Source organism: Odontomachus brunneus, unplaced genomic scaffold, assembly GCF_010583005.1.
Source record: "Odontomachus brunneus isolate Ranch 3 - 2012 unplaced genomic scaffold, Obru_v1 Obru_scaffold_166, whole genome shotgun sequence".
Lineage (NCBI taxonomy): Eukaryota > Metazoa > Arthropoda > Insecta > Hymenoptera > Formicidae > Odontomachus > Odontomachus brunneus.
The window spans coordinates 743,525-759,900 of record NW_022639616.1 but is presented as its reverse complement, the minus strand read 5'-3'; the positions used below and the strand labels follow the sequence as shown (position 1 = coordinate 759,900).

Genomic DNA, 16,376 nt, shown 5'->3' with positions numbered 1-16,376 from the left:
TTTCTGTAGGCTGATTTGTTGAGACAAAATAATTAATTTCTCAAAAACTATTGCGAATATCGCAAAACGGTACAGGACTTTCTTGCTCACCTCAATCCGTTCTACGTTCTCACCAAGGGTCATCATGGGACTTCGGGACACCCTGTATAGTCATATTTAGTCAAATTTAAAAACATTTCTATCGATAAAAGAAAGTTCAGAGTAATCTATATATTGAACCATGTCATATAGTGAAACAGAGAGGGCGACACTATTTAAAGATAGCTTTGTATCTTAAAGGCTGATTCGGCTTAAGCTAGGTTAATGCTCGTTAACCTAGTTCCAATTCGTTATGTAGTTCAATGGATTTGCATGTCTTACCGGCTTTACGTTTTATTAATCGACTGATTTATTAGTGTCTGTTAACATTCCGGATTTTCGGGCTGCTTAAGCGACTCGAATGGTCGAGAGATTGGACATTAAACTTTCTAATTTCGAGTTAAGTTTCTTTCTCAGACTTTAGGCGCTTGATAAGTCGAATTCCCTAACACTACCGGTGTTTGGTAGGTGAAATTTCGTAGGAAATAATCCAAAGTATCCCAAAAAAGCACTGGTAACGTTGACTTTTCGACTGACTTCAATTCAATCTTTTTCAAGATGTATGACGATTCTTAGCTGGAACATGATATTTGCGGAGATTGCGAAATAATCACGATTTACGGTAAATATCAACACACAACCAAGGACTAGTCTTTCACTCCCTCCCTCTCTCTCTCTTTTATCTTGTAACTGTTAATTTATTATTCTCTTCGTTGATCACACATAAGAATAGAGATTTAAATAGAATTTAATTGGCAAAACAATCTTTGGTAGCTACGCGCAAGTATCTAACAACGGGATTAAATTAGAAAATAAATATGCGGGATCACGAGTGTTAACGCAGTAAAGTTGCAGCGGCGCCTAAGACGCTGCATAATTAAGATCGCCCCTTTGTATATATACACGTATACGCGACAACGTAGCGATGGCCTTTGTCACTTCAAGGTATGCCACACAGTGACCAGCTTCCTCGGGTTTTGCAGCACGGAGAACCAGTGCAACCTTTCCGTCGAACCCCTGACGCCTTTTCCAAGCGCCACTTTACCGATGAACACGTCAGCGGATTTCTTGAACGAGCTCACCGAATCCTCGCTGTCGCTCGCTTGATCGGTGCTGACATTGGCTGCTGATCCCTCCGGTAAGACCTAAGTACGTAAGCAATACAAGCGTGTAGGATGACCAATTGTCCCGAATTTTTGCTTATCACATAACGCAAAATAAATAATATAACGTTTTTATTAAATTTTTATCAAATTATTTCTATTTTTATTAAATTTTTATCAAATTATTTCAATTCTTATTTAATTCTTTTCTGTTATATATTATTTGTGTGAGATAACAGAAAGAAATGCATCTCGTGTTGATTCCTCATCGTTTCCATGTCCTGTTCTTTGATTGATGATTGTTCTTTGATTGATAATTGTTCTTTGATTTTATTCCAAGAATTTCATCAGTCTGATTTTAGATTAATAATTTATATTAATAAATAATAGAAGGCTATGTCCTATTGATTGTTTGATGTTGACATAATAACGAATAAACATTTTACTTATCCAGTAAACAGCAGTTGTCAGTAATATAACATAAATATTATAATTTACTACTCAGCAATATAAATCAGCTACTTAGCAATATAAATACAAGATAACACGAGTGTTATGCAACAGTTACATTGTTGAGTGGGAGATTGTAACGGTGATGTAATGTTATTAATTGGTGTTTACTGGTTTATCTACCTGTAATTTATTCAATCTACCTATTTTAAAAATTATTTATGTCAAGGTATACCTATATATGTATGATAACTAAGAAGAAACAGTGCATACTTTAATATTACAAAATATTTTGTAATCTAATGTACTAATGAAAAATATTGATTTTTTAAAGTCAACATCATGATTAAGGGTTGGTCACCTTAGATACAGAGTGGAATGTAATCTCAATGTATCATGTTGGCAAGGGATATCCTTATTCAAATCTCTATAAATTATTACGTATTACGTGAATAATGAATAAATTATGATTATTATAATGAATAAATTATTACATGCAAAGTGACGGACCCCTCTCTGGGGGATTCTCATAATGTTCGCAATTTACCTTGCTGCAGAGCACAACCAGGAATTGGACGGTGTCGAGTTGGGTGACTGCCAGATCGAAAGTCAAAGTCTCGTTGAATTCCGGCTGCGCGACGGCGCGCAGGAATTTAGTTTTCTTCTTCTTCATCTTCTTACCCGTCCTCCCGTTCAACATCAGTACTCTAACGTACGGGTCTACGGCCGAGAATAACGACGAATGAAACGAGTCGATCGATCAATCGAGGGATTCCTTTCGCGAGGCGAGGCGCGCAGATCGACGATCGATACTTACTAAATTCGTCCAGACTCGATACCGCCGTTGTGAATCTGATGTCGCGTAGCTTCATGATGTTGATAGTCAGTCTCTGCGCGGTGGGCAAGTAGCTTATGGCCAATAAGACGTTACCGAACTCCTGGAAAGTAGTTCAGTCGAGTGAATTATAAAAGAAATATCTCGGAGAGGTTTCTTCTGACGTCGTCCCGCAAAGAAATAATACTTTCCCTTTACTCTAATCAGTTGAACGTGCATTAAACAGTTACATTCTTTTAAATTATTTTAATTTCCAACTAATTTAGTACACTATTATTTACACATATTGTTGGGGTAAAAAAAGTAAAATAATTCGGTAAAAAAATCAATAAAATTATTAATTAGTACATTGAGACAAAAAATATCTAAGAAATAAAAGATATTTATTCGGTGAGTACTAATAACGTTGTTGTTTCATTATTACATTTCTAATTAAAGTATCTTTTTCTGTATCAAACGATCTCAGTGTAAACAAGAGCAATATTAACTCGTCATTGCGTTTGTTGTGTCATGTTACCTGATTCGAGGGTTTCATTCGGTAATTGAACATGTGAATCTCCGGACTGCAGAAGATCTTCTTCGTGTCTCTCAGTGACACCTTGAGCGAGCATAGCTCCGTGTGATTCGCGTATCTATCGTGGTCGTATGCCGCGATATCCAAGATCCATTCCTAAGAAGAGGAGAAAACGTACGGAGAGTCAGGGGGAAATGACGCTTCAGAGAGACGAATCACTCGGTTGCACCTGCGGCGAGCAATACCGCTTACAACGCGGTACGGCCGCCTGCATGTCAAATCGCATCCGTTGACGGCGGAGATGCGCCACTCTCTTAAATCAGATATTCCGCGCGCGCAACCGCGCCGCAAGAAAACATTGATTCGCACGTGACGAAATCGCTATTTCGATTCGAGACGATCGCGCCCGTGGTGTTTTCCGTCTCTGACTCACGTTTCTGTTGTTTTTATTTGCAGCGCAACAATATGCCGCGCGACAAGGAAGGACTCGGCTCACCTTGGCTTCCTGCGGCCTCACGTTTGCAATAACGAAAGTCTCCTTGTAAATCGGACTGGCGGTGTGCCTGATGCCTCTCGTCCTGAAACTATGCAACTTCTGCCGCTTCCTGTGGCTCCACGATTGCTTCACGATGTTCAACGCCACATAAGGTTCCACCGTGCAGTTGTATTGCTTCGGCGGAAGGCCGCACAGCGCCTGTAAAACACGGAGAACGCGTTTCCGTTGCGTGATTTCAGCCGATTCAGGATGTGTAGGTATCGCCTACACGTCGTTTATTTGCGCGATTGGAAGAAGGAAATCTCTTCTTCGTACGCGGGACTCGTACTCGCGCAGACGAAATGTATTGATCGCCAATGAACGCACCTCGATACCGATAACGAGCTTGCCGGTGATAACGTCATTGCAGGGCGGCAGATACTGCAGGCTCATTGTCAGCTCGGTTGGAAACTCTCTCGTCTTCTTGTCGTTCTTCTGCTTCTCCGTCTGGATCAAATTCTGCAAGTTTCGGAGATGAATTAGCGCGATCGAGCGTGAAGAAAGAAAGGGAGGAAGCGGACGTCAACGTCGACGCGGTAGTTACCAGCGTGGAAGAGCATTCCACGTTCTCGCATTGCGCGGTGGCAGAATTGAACGAGTCCCTCGGAGAGCCCGCATTCTCGCTGATGGTACCTATGCATGATATTCCGCCTTATTGACTGAAGAAGGACGATCTAGTCAATAAGCTCATAGATCGTCTGAATTATTAAGGGTTTGCGAAAGTGCGTCGGATCGCGCAAAATCTTATTAGCTCGATCAAGCATTTAAAGAAATAAAGACATTGCAAATTAGTCTTAATAGGCTCGGAGTTTTAGATCTGACTTTTCAATAGTAATTTAAACTTGGATTTAAGTTTAAATTCTATTCAAGCACATTATTAGAATAAAGCTGTTTTTAACTCTCAACTTAATTCTATTCCAATAATGTTTTGGCACAATTGTAATGATGTAATAAGTTCTGTTAAGTTTAAACTACTATTGAAAAGTCGGCTTTTAAAGAAATAAATTATCTAACTTAATCAAGTCAAACTAATTGTATTTTTGTTTCTCTCTCTCTTTCTCTCTCTCTTTCTGTCACTCACTCGCTCACTCACTCATTCACTTACACATTCATTCACTCACTTATTCACTCAAACAAGTATCTTTCATTAATAAAGATTAGTGCATAATGAGAGAATCAGATACTTGAATGTAGCAAAATATTTTGTTACTATTAATGATAAAAGAATATGTCTAATAGAATCCGACGAACTTTTACGCGTTTTGATATGACAGTGAAACGTTACCATTATCGTTCTCATAGAGACTGCCCAGTCTCCAGGACCTGTAGCTGACATCGCTCAGCTTCAGGTTCTTCTCCTGATTCTTCGCTCGCAGAGGTACATTCTTGGCCTCCTTCCCTGCACAAAATTCATTTCAAGGTTGTTGTACCCGTTTCGCGCGAGCTTTGAATCATAACAATGTTCGCGAACGATGACGGGGTTCCCGCGCGTCCTTCGAATTTGCACATTTTTTTTTCTCGGCCCGTTAAGACTCTTTACGGTATATTTGCATGAATTCTACGCTCGAATATATCCGTCGCGTTCTAAATGCTGATTGAGCAGTCGCCGGCGAGTTTCTCTGCGAAGGCTACGGTCGCTAACCGAACGCATCGTTGTGCAACGACCGCGTAACGCGCGCCGCGCGTTATATTTAACTCCTATAATTTCCGTCCTCTTTTCTTTTTAACTTCTTTTCATCTTTCGCACGCGTACGCGCTCTAGAGACGCGTATCGAGGTTTGAGGCGCGATGTAACGTTGTTTGGGCGTCTCCCCGCAACATTATCGGAAGGTTATACATTGTGTTTGTCGGTGGACGTGCCTAATTACGTAATGCGGCGAAGGAAGCGAAGGAAACGTCATTAGATGCATGTGTGTCATGCGACGTAAACGCAAAGGCGTAATCCGCGCGGCATGTCAGCGAAATTCCCTCGTTACCGGCGCATCCGTGACGAGCGTTGTGCTACGAGATGAAAAAGAAGTAATAGAATCGGTTCTGGATCGTAAGAGAGAGAGAGAGAGAGAGAGAGCAATCATTCCCGCCGCGCGATTTCGAGAGATTACCGCGGAGGCGCGCGAACGTTTCGCGTCCCTCAAGTACGATCAAGCACGCGCACGACGGGGATAGATAGACAGACAGACAGAGTTCGACTCGTGTACGTGACTGGAAATCGCGCGACGTGAAATCGACACGTCCACCACTTGGCATCGCTGCCAAGCCGTTCCGAACGGTGCAAAACAACGCGACCAAACTCGCACGATTGGCGTCAATTAACGGCGCTAATTGTCGACTTTTGTACTTTCAGCTCGAGCTCTGCCGAAGACCGCGCCAGTGCGAGAATAATTGCGTGCGCGTAAGCGCTTAATGTATACGGCGGAGCAATTAAAGCGGTAATGATGATCTTACTTCGTTTCCTGAAGCACTCGTAGCCGATGCAGCCGGGCGTGAGGAAGCAGGCGAACAGGAGCAGCGCGATCAAGATGAGTCCCGCTCCGATCACGATTATAACTAGCGGGCCCCACGGGCCGAACAGGTCGTCGTACAACATTCACTGGAATTACACGTTCAAGGTTACTACGGGCATGATCACGTGCACGTGGACGACGCGACGCGGACGACTGTTGGTCCGAGCGAGGGGTCCTCGTCGTGCCGGAAATACATCTTGACGAGAAAGATGCAAAGCGGATTGCACAACCACACCGTCCCGTAGGTCTTTGATCATTGCAAACTCGAGGAAAAGGAAGAAATCTTGAGGCTTGAGGCTTCAGTTTCGAGGAGGAGCTTGAAGGAGCAACTTGAAGGAAGAAGTGCAAGTAGCACAAAAAATCATGATAACGTCGAAATGATGAGAAAATTACTAAAAAACTCATTTTACAATCACGACTAGGTGATTTTCTCGTCATTTTGACGTCATCGTAAATTTCTGTTCCGCTTGGGAGAAGAAGGAGGAGAAAGGGTAGAAGAAGATTATGTAGGTGAAATTTGTACGAATTTCATTGCAAAATTTATATAATTGCGACATCGTCGAGAGATGACCAGCCAATCGTGTCGTGCAAGAAAATGCATGCTTTTCTTCTTCTTTTGTTCGTTCTTCTTCCTTCGTAATGCAAACGTCGATTACTCACGTCCGACGACTCGTCACGTCTCGCGGTCGTTCCCGCACATCTGCCGACGTGTTTCTTGCGACATAGGAGCGTGAAAAATAAGCCGTGTTAGCGTACACCGACCGGCGGTTGGTAGGAAACACTTGTGTCACCAACGTTCCTCCCGGACTCATTCCACGGCACCGTCCGCACGATATAGTCGGCAAAGCCGGATGATAACGAACGGCGTGCGATAAGAAAACATCGTCGTCAATCCGAATACGCGTCCATTTCCTTCGTTCGCCGCGTGGCCTCGATTGGAAAAGCGAAGGTCAAGGGAAGAAGAAGAAGAAGAGAACACAAACAGACGCCTGTCAATTAATACTGTTAGGGAATATCTCTGAGAGTACTTTTAAGAAAGAAGAGAGAAGAAGGGAGATGCGTTATACCTTAGCGCGAAATTCAATTTCGAATTGCAGCTGCTTGAACGCCACGCACATTGCTCGACAAATGCGGGCGTACGCCACGGAGCGTCGAGCTCGCGACAGGCATCAATTAATTCTCGCTCGCTAACGACACCGAAGTAATTCCGGCGCTTTGGTTTCCGCGTTATCACGAACCTGCCGCTGCGTAGATTCGCGTCGTCGCGAAGGTGATACACGTAGGAATAACAAGTTTATGCACGGCCAGGGACGAAGTCACGTTCGACGACGCGGGCGATCGTCGTAAATGTGAAAATCAGAAGCGATAATGTCTCGAGTTGTCGTTCGACAAGCGACTGTCTCGCGACTTAATAGTAAATACAGTCCGCGTATCGCGTCATGTACGTCTCTCTCTCTTTCAGTCTTTCTACAGTCTCTCAGTTGTTCAGGCTGTCTCTCTATTTCTCTCTTTTTTTTTCTTTTTTCCTTCCTCGTTGTGATGATCGCAAGTGATACACGCGCTGGGGCACCAATTTCGATAACGCCTCAATACCGACGTATCGAATGTACTGTCCGAAACGAAACCGCGTGACCTTCGCGAGGAAGGTGATAACACGTGTCTGCCAAAGTCACCGACGTCGTGGATGCACCGTGCGCATCGTTGACCTTGGTAGCGAGTTGGAAAATAACAACGTCGCATATAGAAAATTTCCCGGGATCAAATTAAGGTCCAGACCGATTTCCCAAAGTAATTATTGATTTTGCTTAGAAATATAATGTTTCAATAAGATTTTAAGCGGGGAGATCCAAAGTTATTTTTTCTGATCTCCATTTCGCGTTAGAATTGAATTGAAACATAGTGACTTTCTGAGTGATCCCATCGTTCAGCTTAATGCTCAAGGTGTTTCAAATTTTATTTCTTGATTTTTATTTTATCGAATACAATAGTTGATGCATAAAAATGGGATTGCCTATTTCTGATACCATAAAATATATCGACATTATCGACTGTGAAAAAGCGCGAAAATATATTATAATATTTCTGTTTCAATTCCAGGTAAAAAGACTGTGTTTAGATCAAGAATGGTTCTCTCAGTTGATGTGTTATAGCGGAATAAGCAATTTCCGTACGAATCTGGATATTCCAATCGGAATCTACGTCGCATCTGAGAGAATCTTGGGAAATCTCTATGCGTGAGGTGCCACGGGCGAATTTCTTTGAGGAACAAACGAAACGTCACCTGCCAAAGCCCGAGAAGAACGGTGGACGGACAATCACTGCCGAATCAGCGGATGACGAGTTGCCGTCTTACTTCTTCGCACCAGCGAGCACCGGCTCGACGTCCACTCGGCCACGTTGCAGTCCCATGACAGCAACAGCAGCAGCAACAACAGCAGGTGAACGCTGTAGCGTCCGCACTGGCGCGAATTCCCCGACCGCGCCTCCTCGGCCCGGTAGCCGATTAACCGAGCGGCCGATCGAACACGCTCGCTCGCGCCTCCGCGAGCGCAAACGCGGGGCCCGTAGGTAGCAACGCGACAGCGGCGAGGTGCGCTCGCGGGCCCGCTCCGGCGAACAAATGGCAAAACGTACGAAGAGGAGCGTCGCCGACGTCGGCGGCGTACATACGTACGCTGGGCTACTCTCTTCGTCCCCCCTGTGGACTTGTACGCCTCTGACTATCCTGCCGGTAGTTCGCGGGTAGATGAGTAATATCTCGATGCATTGGCGGCCTCGATCGGGGATCCTCCCGATCGCGGAGATCGCGGCCGCCGGTCACGTTGTTCGCGTTTCTTCGCGCCATGGATGACGGTTGCTCTCTGCGCTAATAACGCGCTCCCGCTCGCGTTCAATCACTGCGCTAATGAGGCGCGCTCATTCGCGCTTTGGAGGAAGTATGCGCGCACGCCTATGCAGTCGTCGTAGCGTGGCTTTAGAAGGACAGGAGTGTGGACGTGGTGTGCTCTGTCTATGTGTGTGAGTGTGTGTGTGTGTTATGTGTACAAGGAAACCACGTGTTATCGCTGATAGCACACAGAACACCGATACACATGCATACGTAATAAGCGCGCGTTCCGCAACGGAACGTGACTGTTAGGGAGCGTACAGACACGTTGACGAAAACTGCGAAGTGTCGCGGGATATTCGAGTGTCCTTTCCAGAACCAGATCCTTCGGTCGATTTGTGATCGATTTCTCTTCGCCGAAAACGTCGAGAGACTTTTGTGTCACGAGAGATTGACACGGAAGAACTTTGCGCCGATTGAAGCCCAAGGAAGCCGACGCATAATGAAACTGGGTGCTTTGGCTGGACTTCGATTTGATTTCGATGGAATTTTGATTGGGAAGACCTTATTGAAAAGATACATAATGCTACGAAAGCCGCAGTAAACGGCGACACTCCGTCGACGTTCTCCTTTAGAAAAGTGGACTTTGAATAGGTCAATGAAGCTGTCATCTCGAAAGGTCATCCAAAGAGAAACTCCTCCGGTTATTCATACAAACATTTATATAATTTTTTATCGGGCAATTGCATATATTTTATGTTCTATTCCACTTTATTGCATAGTTGAATAAGAATATATTTTTTCTTGACATATTTTTTCTCGTTCGATACTCATGCTGCAGACATACGTAAAAAATTTGACATAAGATTCTTCAAAGAGACCTTGTGATGCACGGAAAGAAAATCAGTTTATGCGATTGAATGGGAACAAGATGATAATTCAATAACGAGAAATGAATCTTGCTGTTGTCGTAACTGAAAACATTTGTTTAAACATTCAGCTGTATTAAAGCTTGGTTGCAGTTGCTGAGAAGAAATACTTGAAAATCTATTTGTGAAATATAAGGTTTATTTCTATGAAATAAAGTTTACTTCTGTGAATAAATTTTACGTCTCATGAATAAATTTTTTGTCAGTGCGACTGAACATTCAGTCGCACGAAGTACAACTAAACTTTCAGCATTAAAATACATGTACATATTCTGTATTGAAAGTTTAAATATTCATATTTAAAGGCTGAAAAAAAATAATGTTCAGAATTAGGTGCGTGTCCTTGCTTAAAATGTTGGATAGAAAATGATAGAATATTTGTCTATCATATTTTATGGTGATTTTGATTCACATACTTCACAACTCATTTACGAAATTTCGTAAGTGAATTCATATACTATATATTGTTTATGATTGATAAATATAAACTGATTATACCAACTTTCATATTCAACATGAAAAAGAGTAGTATCATAAAATATGATTAAACTACATAGATATTCTTTTCATTTTTATCTGACCATTTTGTAACCATCATTATAAGTAGAATTATTATGAAAGAATATTATAAGCAGTTTATTATAAAATAATAATAAATACATAATGCGATATTTACTATAATTCAGAAATATCAATGTATTATACAAACATCAATATTCAAGAAAATTGAAAAGAATAGTATCATAAAATATGATTAAAATATATAGAAAGTCTATATTGTACGGCTTTCGGTTTGCAGGATAAGTCGTATAAATCAATATATGAATTCTATCCATTTCAATCTTATCCAATAATTTTCTATCAAATATTTTAAGCAGGGGTCCCCTCGGAACTTAGTACTTCCACTTTACTTATTCTCAGCAGGCAACGAAAAATTCAGTTGTGGAAATGTTTTTTCCCGTGCACGAATAAGTAAGAATTTATACCATAATTGCGTTAGATTTTTGTTTCGGCCGTTTACGTTACCATTATTACTGTTCGATCGGGCCATGATAAACGGACACGCTACGGGGAAGTAAACGAACGGCATAACTAACTGTTATTGCGAAAGACGTCAATCCACGTTTTTGCGTGTGTGCGTGTGTGTGTACACGCTCCTTCGGCGAAGTACAGAGTTTCCCTTTCATTATGCGGCGGAACCGAGCGAGCGTATAATTCGTCTTGTCATTTCCCGGTGCTATTTTCTAACTGCGACTCTTTAAAACGCGCTCGCGTATGACATTCGCGGGACGCGAATTGCGATCTTCAAACGCTCTCCTTCGTCGTCGTGGATGATCGTCTATTGTCGATCATAGATCAGTGGCACGAGGCCGTCCAGCTTGTCGATGTCCTCGACGTAACGAATACATTAATGCTGTATAAATATTGTCCAAGATGCATCCAACTCAAGCGACGACGACGATAAGCAAAAGGAGATGAGTGCGAGGAGAAAACCGCGCAAAGAGAGAGTTGATTCATTTATTTCTAATATGTTTAACATTTATTTAAACATTACGGCTCCCATCATATGATCCAAGTTTCGTTCTGATTAGAAATCGCGTTAACCATATAAAATTGCGCGCGACTTAAAATTACATTTGCGATTCAAAACTGTGGTGCGATATATTGCATTCATTGCGATTCTTAAAAAAGATCGCATCGCGATACATAACTTCATAAATCGTACTGCATGAAAATATTCTTTGAAATGTCCATTATAAGAAAATACAAATTTTACTGTGAAAGAATAGTAAAAAATGAGAGTATAATGAAGTTAAATGATGTTTTCTTAAAAATATTATTTAATCTTATTATGGTTTCTGCACGAGGCAAAATGGAAGATATCTCTCTCTCTTACAAAACTTGTTTGAATTGTATAATATACATGACATTTTATATTCACAATCGTGATTCAGCTGAAAACTCACGTCTAACTCTAAATTCCAATCTCACCTGAGGTGAGTATCAAGTAACGACTATTAATACATACCTAAGACATGCAATATATAAAGATTGTTATTGCACGTTTAACTGATTATAATTATTTATTGACAACATCTTTCTCATAAAACAATAAAACTACATTTGTTACTTTTTTCTTATTAAAATATTAATGACAGTCAATATTAAATACAATCTTTGGTAATCTTCTGAAACATATATAGGTTCGTATTGATAGTCGTTATTTGAAACATGTTCCAAGTGAGATTTTCAGATTTATATTTAGAGTTGGATGAGAGTTTTTCAGTTAAAATACGCGATTACAGATGTATATATATATATATATATATATATATATATATATATATATATATATATAAATGTCATATTATAAATTTGAATTTATTTTTGAATAAAAATTTGAGTGTCTCGTATGAGACAAATTTCAAGTAACAACTGTTAACATAAATCATAAAAAGTATATATAAAAATTAATAATGCAACTTAACATTTTAAGGCTGTTATAAGAGCTATTATAATAGTATCCCATTATGCTTCTAAATGTATAAGTTTGGGTTAGTAATATAAAATATCATAGATTGGGCGTCGCGCGATATTTGCACAGATATTTAACTAAAATAACGAGTGATTTTGAGTTTCAGACACTATCTTGCGAAAAAAGATTTAATTGCGTATCACGTTGCGAAGAAAAAAGAATCGCAAGAGTTCGCGATATGTCGCAAAATCGCACCTCCCTATTTGCGCGTGAAAGAAAAAGAGGAAGAACAGAGAGAGTCCAACGTGGACGTATCGACACTTCTTTGGCCGCGAGTGACCTCGATCCCCAATCCGTCTCTCCTTTCACTTCAAAAGTACTAGCGAGCTTCCCTTCTCGCGCGCGCGGCCCGACGCCGAAGACACGCACGTACGCATTTTGCAACATGACAGAGTCAGTTCGCCCTAGAACGTCGATCGGCGAGCTGTTCCCCGAGAGTCCGGTCCACCTGGATCTCACTTTCTCACGTAAGTGCCGAGATGCAGAACGGACGCATTGGGAGCCGCGTGTCTCTTTGAAGTCTCGCGCGTTTCGCGCGTCGCCGCGCGAACTTTCCTCGCTTTCGAAATCGAGCCGATCTCGAGCGTTCTCGGCGACGCCCGTCTGAGGATCTCCGCGACACGCGAGTGGTGTTTTTCGTTGAGGATAGGTCTTCACAGTCACGGAATATTGGTAGTCGGTGAGTCGGAAACGCGACTTCGCGCTCTCCCGCTGGAGAACGTCGTCGCGCGAACGACGCGCGGTCTCGCTTTTTAGATTTCACTTTCGCGCCGGATCGCAGCCGGACTCCGGTGCACTTGGCCGGGATTATTAGTGTGAGTTACAAAGTAACAGCGCGAGTGAACGCGAAATGTGAGCATAACGACAACGGTGAGAGAGAGCTCGTGGCAAAGAACTTGGCAGGATGTATGTTCGCGGCCACGAAAAGGAAACAAGACGAAATATTACGGTGCAATAACCGTAATATTTCGTTGTGAAATATTTGAACAGCATAGTTGCATCACCCTAATTATCTATGCACGGAAAGAACGAACTCTAGTGCAACTGAACTTTCTGTTACTTTGGGGACCAGATGGATGAACTTGGTTGTGGAAACAGAAAGATCTTCGTAGGCGGTTTTTACTCATCCAACTGCTCTCAGTTATCTCAACCGAGTTTTAATGCAGCTAAACGTGTAGACAAATATTACCAGTCACAGTAAGAGAAATATTAATTCTCATCAGTGAGTTTTCCGTGTGGTCCCCATTCAGTTACACGAAATGACATTTTTTCGCGTGATCTGGTTGTAACAATCAGAAATCAGTTGGGACGACATTTACCATCGTTGAAGCGTCTAGATGTTATTGATGCAGTAGCTCAGCAACTATTTTGTGTTTGCAGCGAGCACACAATTCGTTGTTCCGTATTTTATTATTGAATCTGCTTGGCACAATCAGATTTATATGTGGGCCAACTATACTGTTTTTTCCGTGTACCGTTAGCATATCTCAGGTCTGGGTTTCCGTCGAATTTCTCCATGTTAGGGCCGTGACATACAGAAGAAACGTGAGCAGTAAGACTCAATCAGTAAGAAAATTCAATCACAATCGATTCTTGGACCGTAAGAAGAATCATCGACTATTGGTGAATTAGCTTATTGTTTAAGTTTTACCATTTCTCATTATTCCCGGCCTTAATATGTCGAAACGGTTAGACCAGACCTCGACCAAATCTCATTGACCATCACTTTAATTTCCATTTGTTGTTCGATTGCAGAACACTCGTGGGAGTCATGCTCCTGTTGGACACATAAGCGATCGTTGGACAGGCTGAGATTTCCCTTTCGACGATGACGACGATCGTGAGAACCTCGATCACGTCGCTTCTGCTTCTACTGGTTTTTTATGACCGTGAGTGTCGTTCCTTTCGCGTGTTGTGTTCTTTACTCGTCTGAAACGAGAGCAAGAAGATCGTGAAATAAGAATTCTCGGTCAAGAAGCAAACAATGTGTCGTCAAGATGAAATTCTTGATGAGAAAATTCGATAAGGAGATTCATAAAAATATACACAAATTTCACTGAAATACTGTACGATTTTATGTGATTTTATCATTCGTACAGGAAATTTCAATTTCTCACATTTTGGCTTGTATAAAAAAGTTATAAAATTTTTTCCTTCTAAATCATAACTTACTTATAATGTTTAAAGATTGCACTAAACGATTAAATATTTATCTAATACACATATCTTTCTATAGAATTTTATGACCTCTTTTTTAGTAAAACACGATTTAATTACATAGACTTTTCTTATGTTATGTTATTCTATTAAATCTTTTAAATAGAGATCTTATCGAGGTTCGCTTCGAACGATTTACGCGATCCCTTTCGCGAATTACAATTACAATGCATGTTCTGCCATTACCGAATTTTAGAATTAGATCGAGAATTATAGATTGCATGCGCATGTAGTTGTGTGCACGTGATGCTCATATCATATCATATGAATACACGTCGAAACTTCGCAGACGCGACGGGTCTAATCATACCGGAAGAGCTGCCGACGATACTTTCTCTCATATACTCGAACATCCCGCCGATCAAGAAGGGAACCGACTCTAGACTCGGCGTGGGTTTCCGTTTGGGCGAGCACGCTGATTTGCAGATTCTCATCGAGCTAGGTCCGCAGACCGAGACGGATCCCATAGGTACCGCCAATTCCAAGAGGCGGAGAGATGTAAGCATTCTCATTTTTATGCGTTTATCGAAAGCGCTACTCTCGCCATGACTCATACGAGAAGAAATTTAAAGAGACAGAGAAAACCAATGCGCAGATTTGGCCGCGCGGTTTTTGATACAAATATTCAAATTATTTCATTCAAACTTTTGTCGCAATATTTAAAGAATATTAAAGGAAATCAAGATAAATGTATAATTAATTGAAATTCACCGCGACCAGGTCTCATTAACCTTTCCTTTCTCGCAATCAGCAGTGTACTTAAAAGTCTCGTTTATATAGTTCATGAAAAGAAGAAACTCTTTATGTATTTTTCCGAACAGGCGATGTTAACTGCCGCGATGAAAGGAGAATTGGGACCGCTCACGCAAGCAGTAGTCAAGTACCAAATGGAGCGTAAAATCCAAAGCGCAATGAAGAAACTTCAGGAGGAGCAGCTCAAGAAGGTTCAAACTGCAAATAAGACGAGTGATCAGGATGTAAGTTTGACTCTGGGATGTTTCTAGTAGCACAGTTCATTGGCGTTATATTGGCATACTTTGGGCCGATATGTAGCCAATATTGGTTATGAATAAAATGTGAATAAATTGCCAATATTGATATACATTGGACGTACGTTGGGCTAATATAGTTCAATATGTAGCCAATATTGGTAACAAACGAATTGCTAATATTTGGAATTCTATTTTAGCTAATGCAAGGCGTCTACTTTGCAATATTGGGCCAATATTGGGTATATTGGAATTCAATTCGTAGCAAATATTATCCCAATGAACTATGCTACTAGAAGTTTTATACTGTCTTCTATTGTCGATAACGACAGATGTTTCGATTTTTCTCTCTTTCTAGGCTGCTTCCGACAATTGGTTAACAAGATGGCGGCAAGAGATGTTGCCATCGTCGAAGGACAACGTGCCATCAAGCCCGATTCAAGATGAAAATGATCAAGAGGTCCAACGAAGGATAGACAAGCCACTGGCTAAATCCATCTCGCAAAAGGATAAATTAGGAGAACTCACGAAGTTGTACAAATCTCAAAACGCGAATACCACTGGCAACACGGCGTAAATATGGCGTTTCGATGTAAATAGCATTCGCGAAGGTGTCGTATAATAATAATGTATTTTAGTTTACCTTTTTGTTATAATTGTGCGTCATCGACATGGCGACAATAAAATCCGCGCATACAGATTGCTGGACAAAGTGCGACAGTTATTTCCTCCACATGCATTCTCTTTGTAGTTTCGAAAATCATCTTTAACTATAAAAAAGACACATTCTTAGGTTTGTGTTCCAAAACATCCTTTTTGAAAAAAATTTTATTCAATATCTATAGTTTACGTTACATGT

General features: G+C 41.3%; 2 protein-coding genes across 6 annotated transcripts; one reads left to right on the top strand and one right to left on the bottom strand.

Annotated features, from left to right (window-relative positions):
• Window positions 1–726: 726 nt before the first annotated feature.
• On the bottom strand, window positions 727–8,449 carry LOC116851121 (synaptotagmin-2-like). 3 transcript variants are annotated; one of them, XM_032830201.1, is made up of 10 exons: window positions 8,301–8,449; window positions 5,961–6,105; window positions 4,801–4,914; window positions 4,060–4,148; window positions 3,843–3,974; window positions 3,477–3,674; window positions 2,984–3,136; window positions 2,449–2,569; window positions 2,179–2,351; window positions 727–1,223 (listed from the first exon to the last, which is right to left on the bottom strand). In XM_032830201.1, the coding sequence occupies exons 2-10, from the start codon at window positions 6,100–6,102 to the stop codon at window positions 1,014–1,016; spliced, it is 1,332 nt and encodes a 443-aa protein (XP_032686092.1). In that variant the 5' UTR covers window positions 6,103–6,105; window positions 8,301–8,449; the 3' UTR covers window positions 727–1,013. The 3 variants fall into 3 exon arrangements, with proteins under 3 accessions (XP_032686092.1, XP_032686094.1, XP_032686093.1); XM_032830203.1 differs by lacking the exon at window positions 8,301–8,449 and adding an exon at window positions 7,258–7,406; XM_032830202.1 differs by lacking the exon at window positions 8,301–8,449 and adding an exon at window positions 6,680–6,821.
• On the top strand, window positions 8,312–16,228 carry LOC116851122. Of its 3 annotated transcripts, none has more exons than XM_032830206.1 (5): window positions 8,312–8,457; window positions 14,067–14,200; window positions 14,818–15,026; window positions 15,350–15,505; window positions 15,876–16,228. In XM_032830206.1, exons 2-5 carry the CDS (start codon window positions 14,140–14,142, stop codon window positions 16,092–16,094), a joined length of 645 nt encoding a protein of 214 aa, XP_032686097.1. In that variant the 5' UTR covers window positions 8,312–8,457; window positions 14,067–14,139; the 3' UTR covers window positions 16,095–16,228. The 3 variants fall into 3 exon arrangements, with proteins under 3 accessions (XP_032686097.1, XP_032686096.1, XP_032686098.1); XM_032830205.1 differs by lacking the exon at window positions 8,312–8,457 and adding an exon at window positions 12,242–12,778; XM_032830207.1 differs by lacking the exon at window positions 8,312–8,457 and adding an exon at window positions 12,879–13,126.
• The last annotated feature ends 148 nt before the right edge of the window (window positions 16,229–16,376 follow it).

Bases quoted from the DNA above. Each gene is read 5' to 3' on its own strand.
- LOC116851121 (XM_032830201.1), bottom strand. From the start codon at position 6,102: ATGTTGTACGACGACCTGTTCGGCCCGTGGGGCCCGCTAGTTATAATC. The intron at 3,975-4,059 runs GTAACTACCGCG...CGAAACTTGCAG, and splicing joins TGGAATGCTCTTCCACGCTG to AATTTGATCCAGACGGAGAA. The intron at 2,570-2,983 runs GTAACATGACAC...ACTACTTTCCAG, and splicing joins GAATGAAACCCTCGAATCAG to GAGTTCGGTAACGTCTTATT.
- LOC116851122 (XM_032830206.1), top strand. From the start codon at position 14,140: ATGACGACGATCGTGAGAACCTCGATCACGTCGCTTCTGCTTCTACTG. The intron at 14,201-14,817 runs GTGAGTGTCGTT...GAAACTTCGCAG, and splicing joins TCTACTGGTTTTTTATGACC to ACGCGACGGGTCTAATCATA. The intron at 15,027-15,349 runs GTAAGCATTCTC...TTTTCCGAACAG, and splicing joins ATTCCAAGAGGCGGAGAGAT to GCGATGTTAACTGCCGCGAT.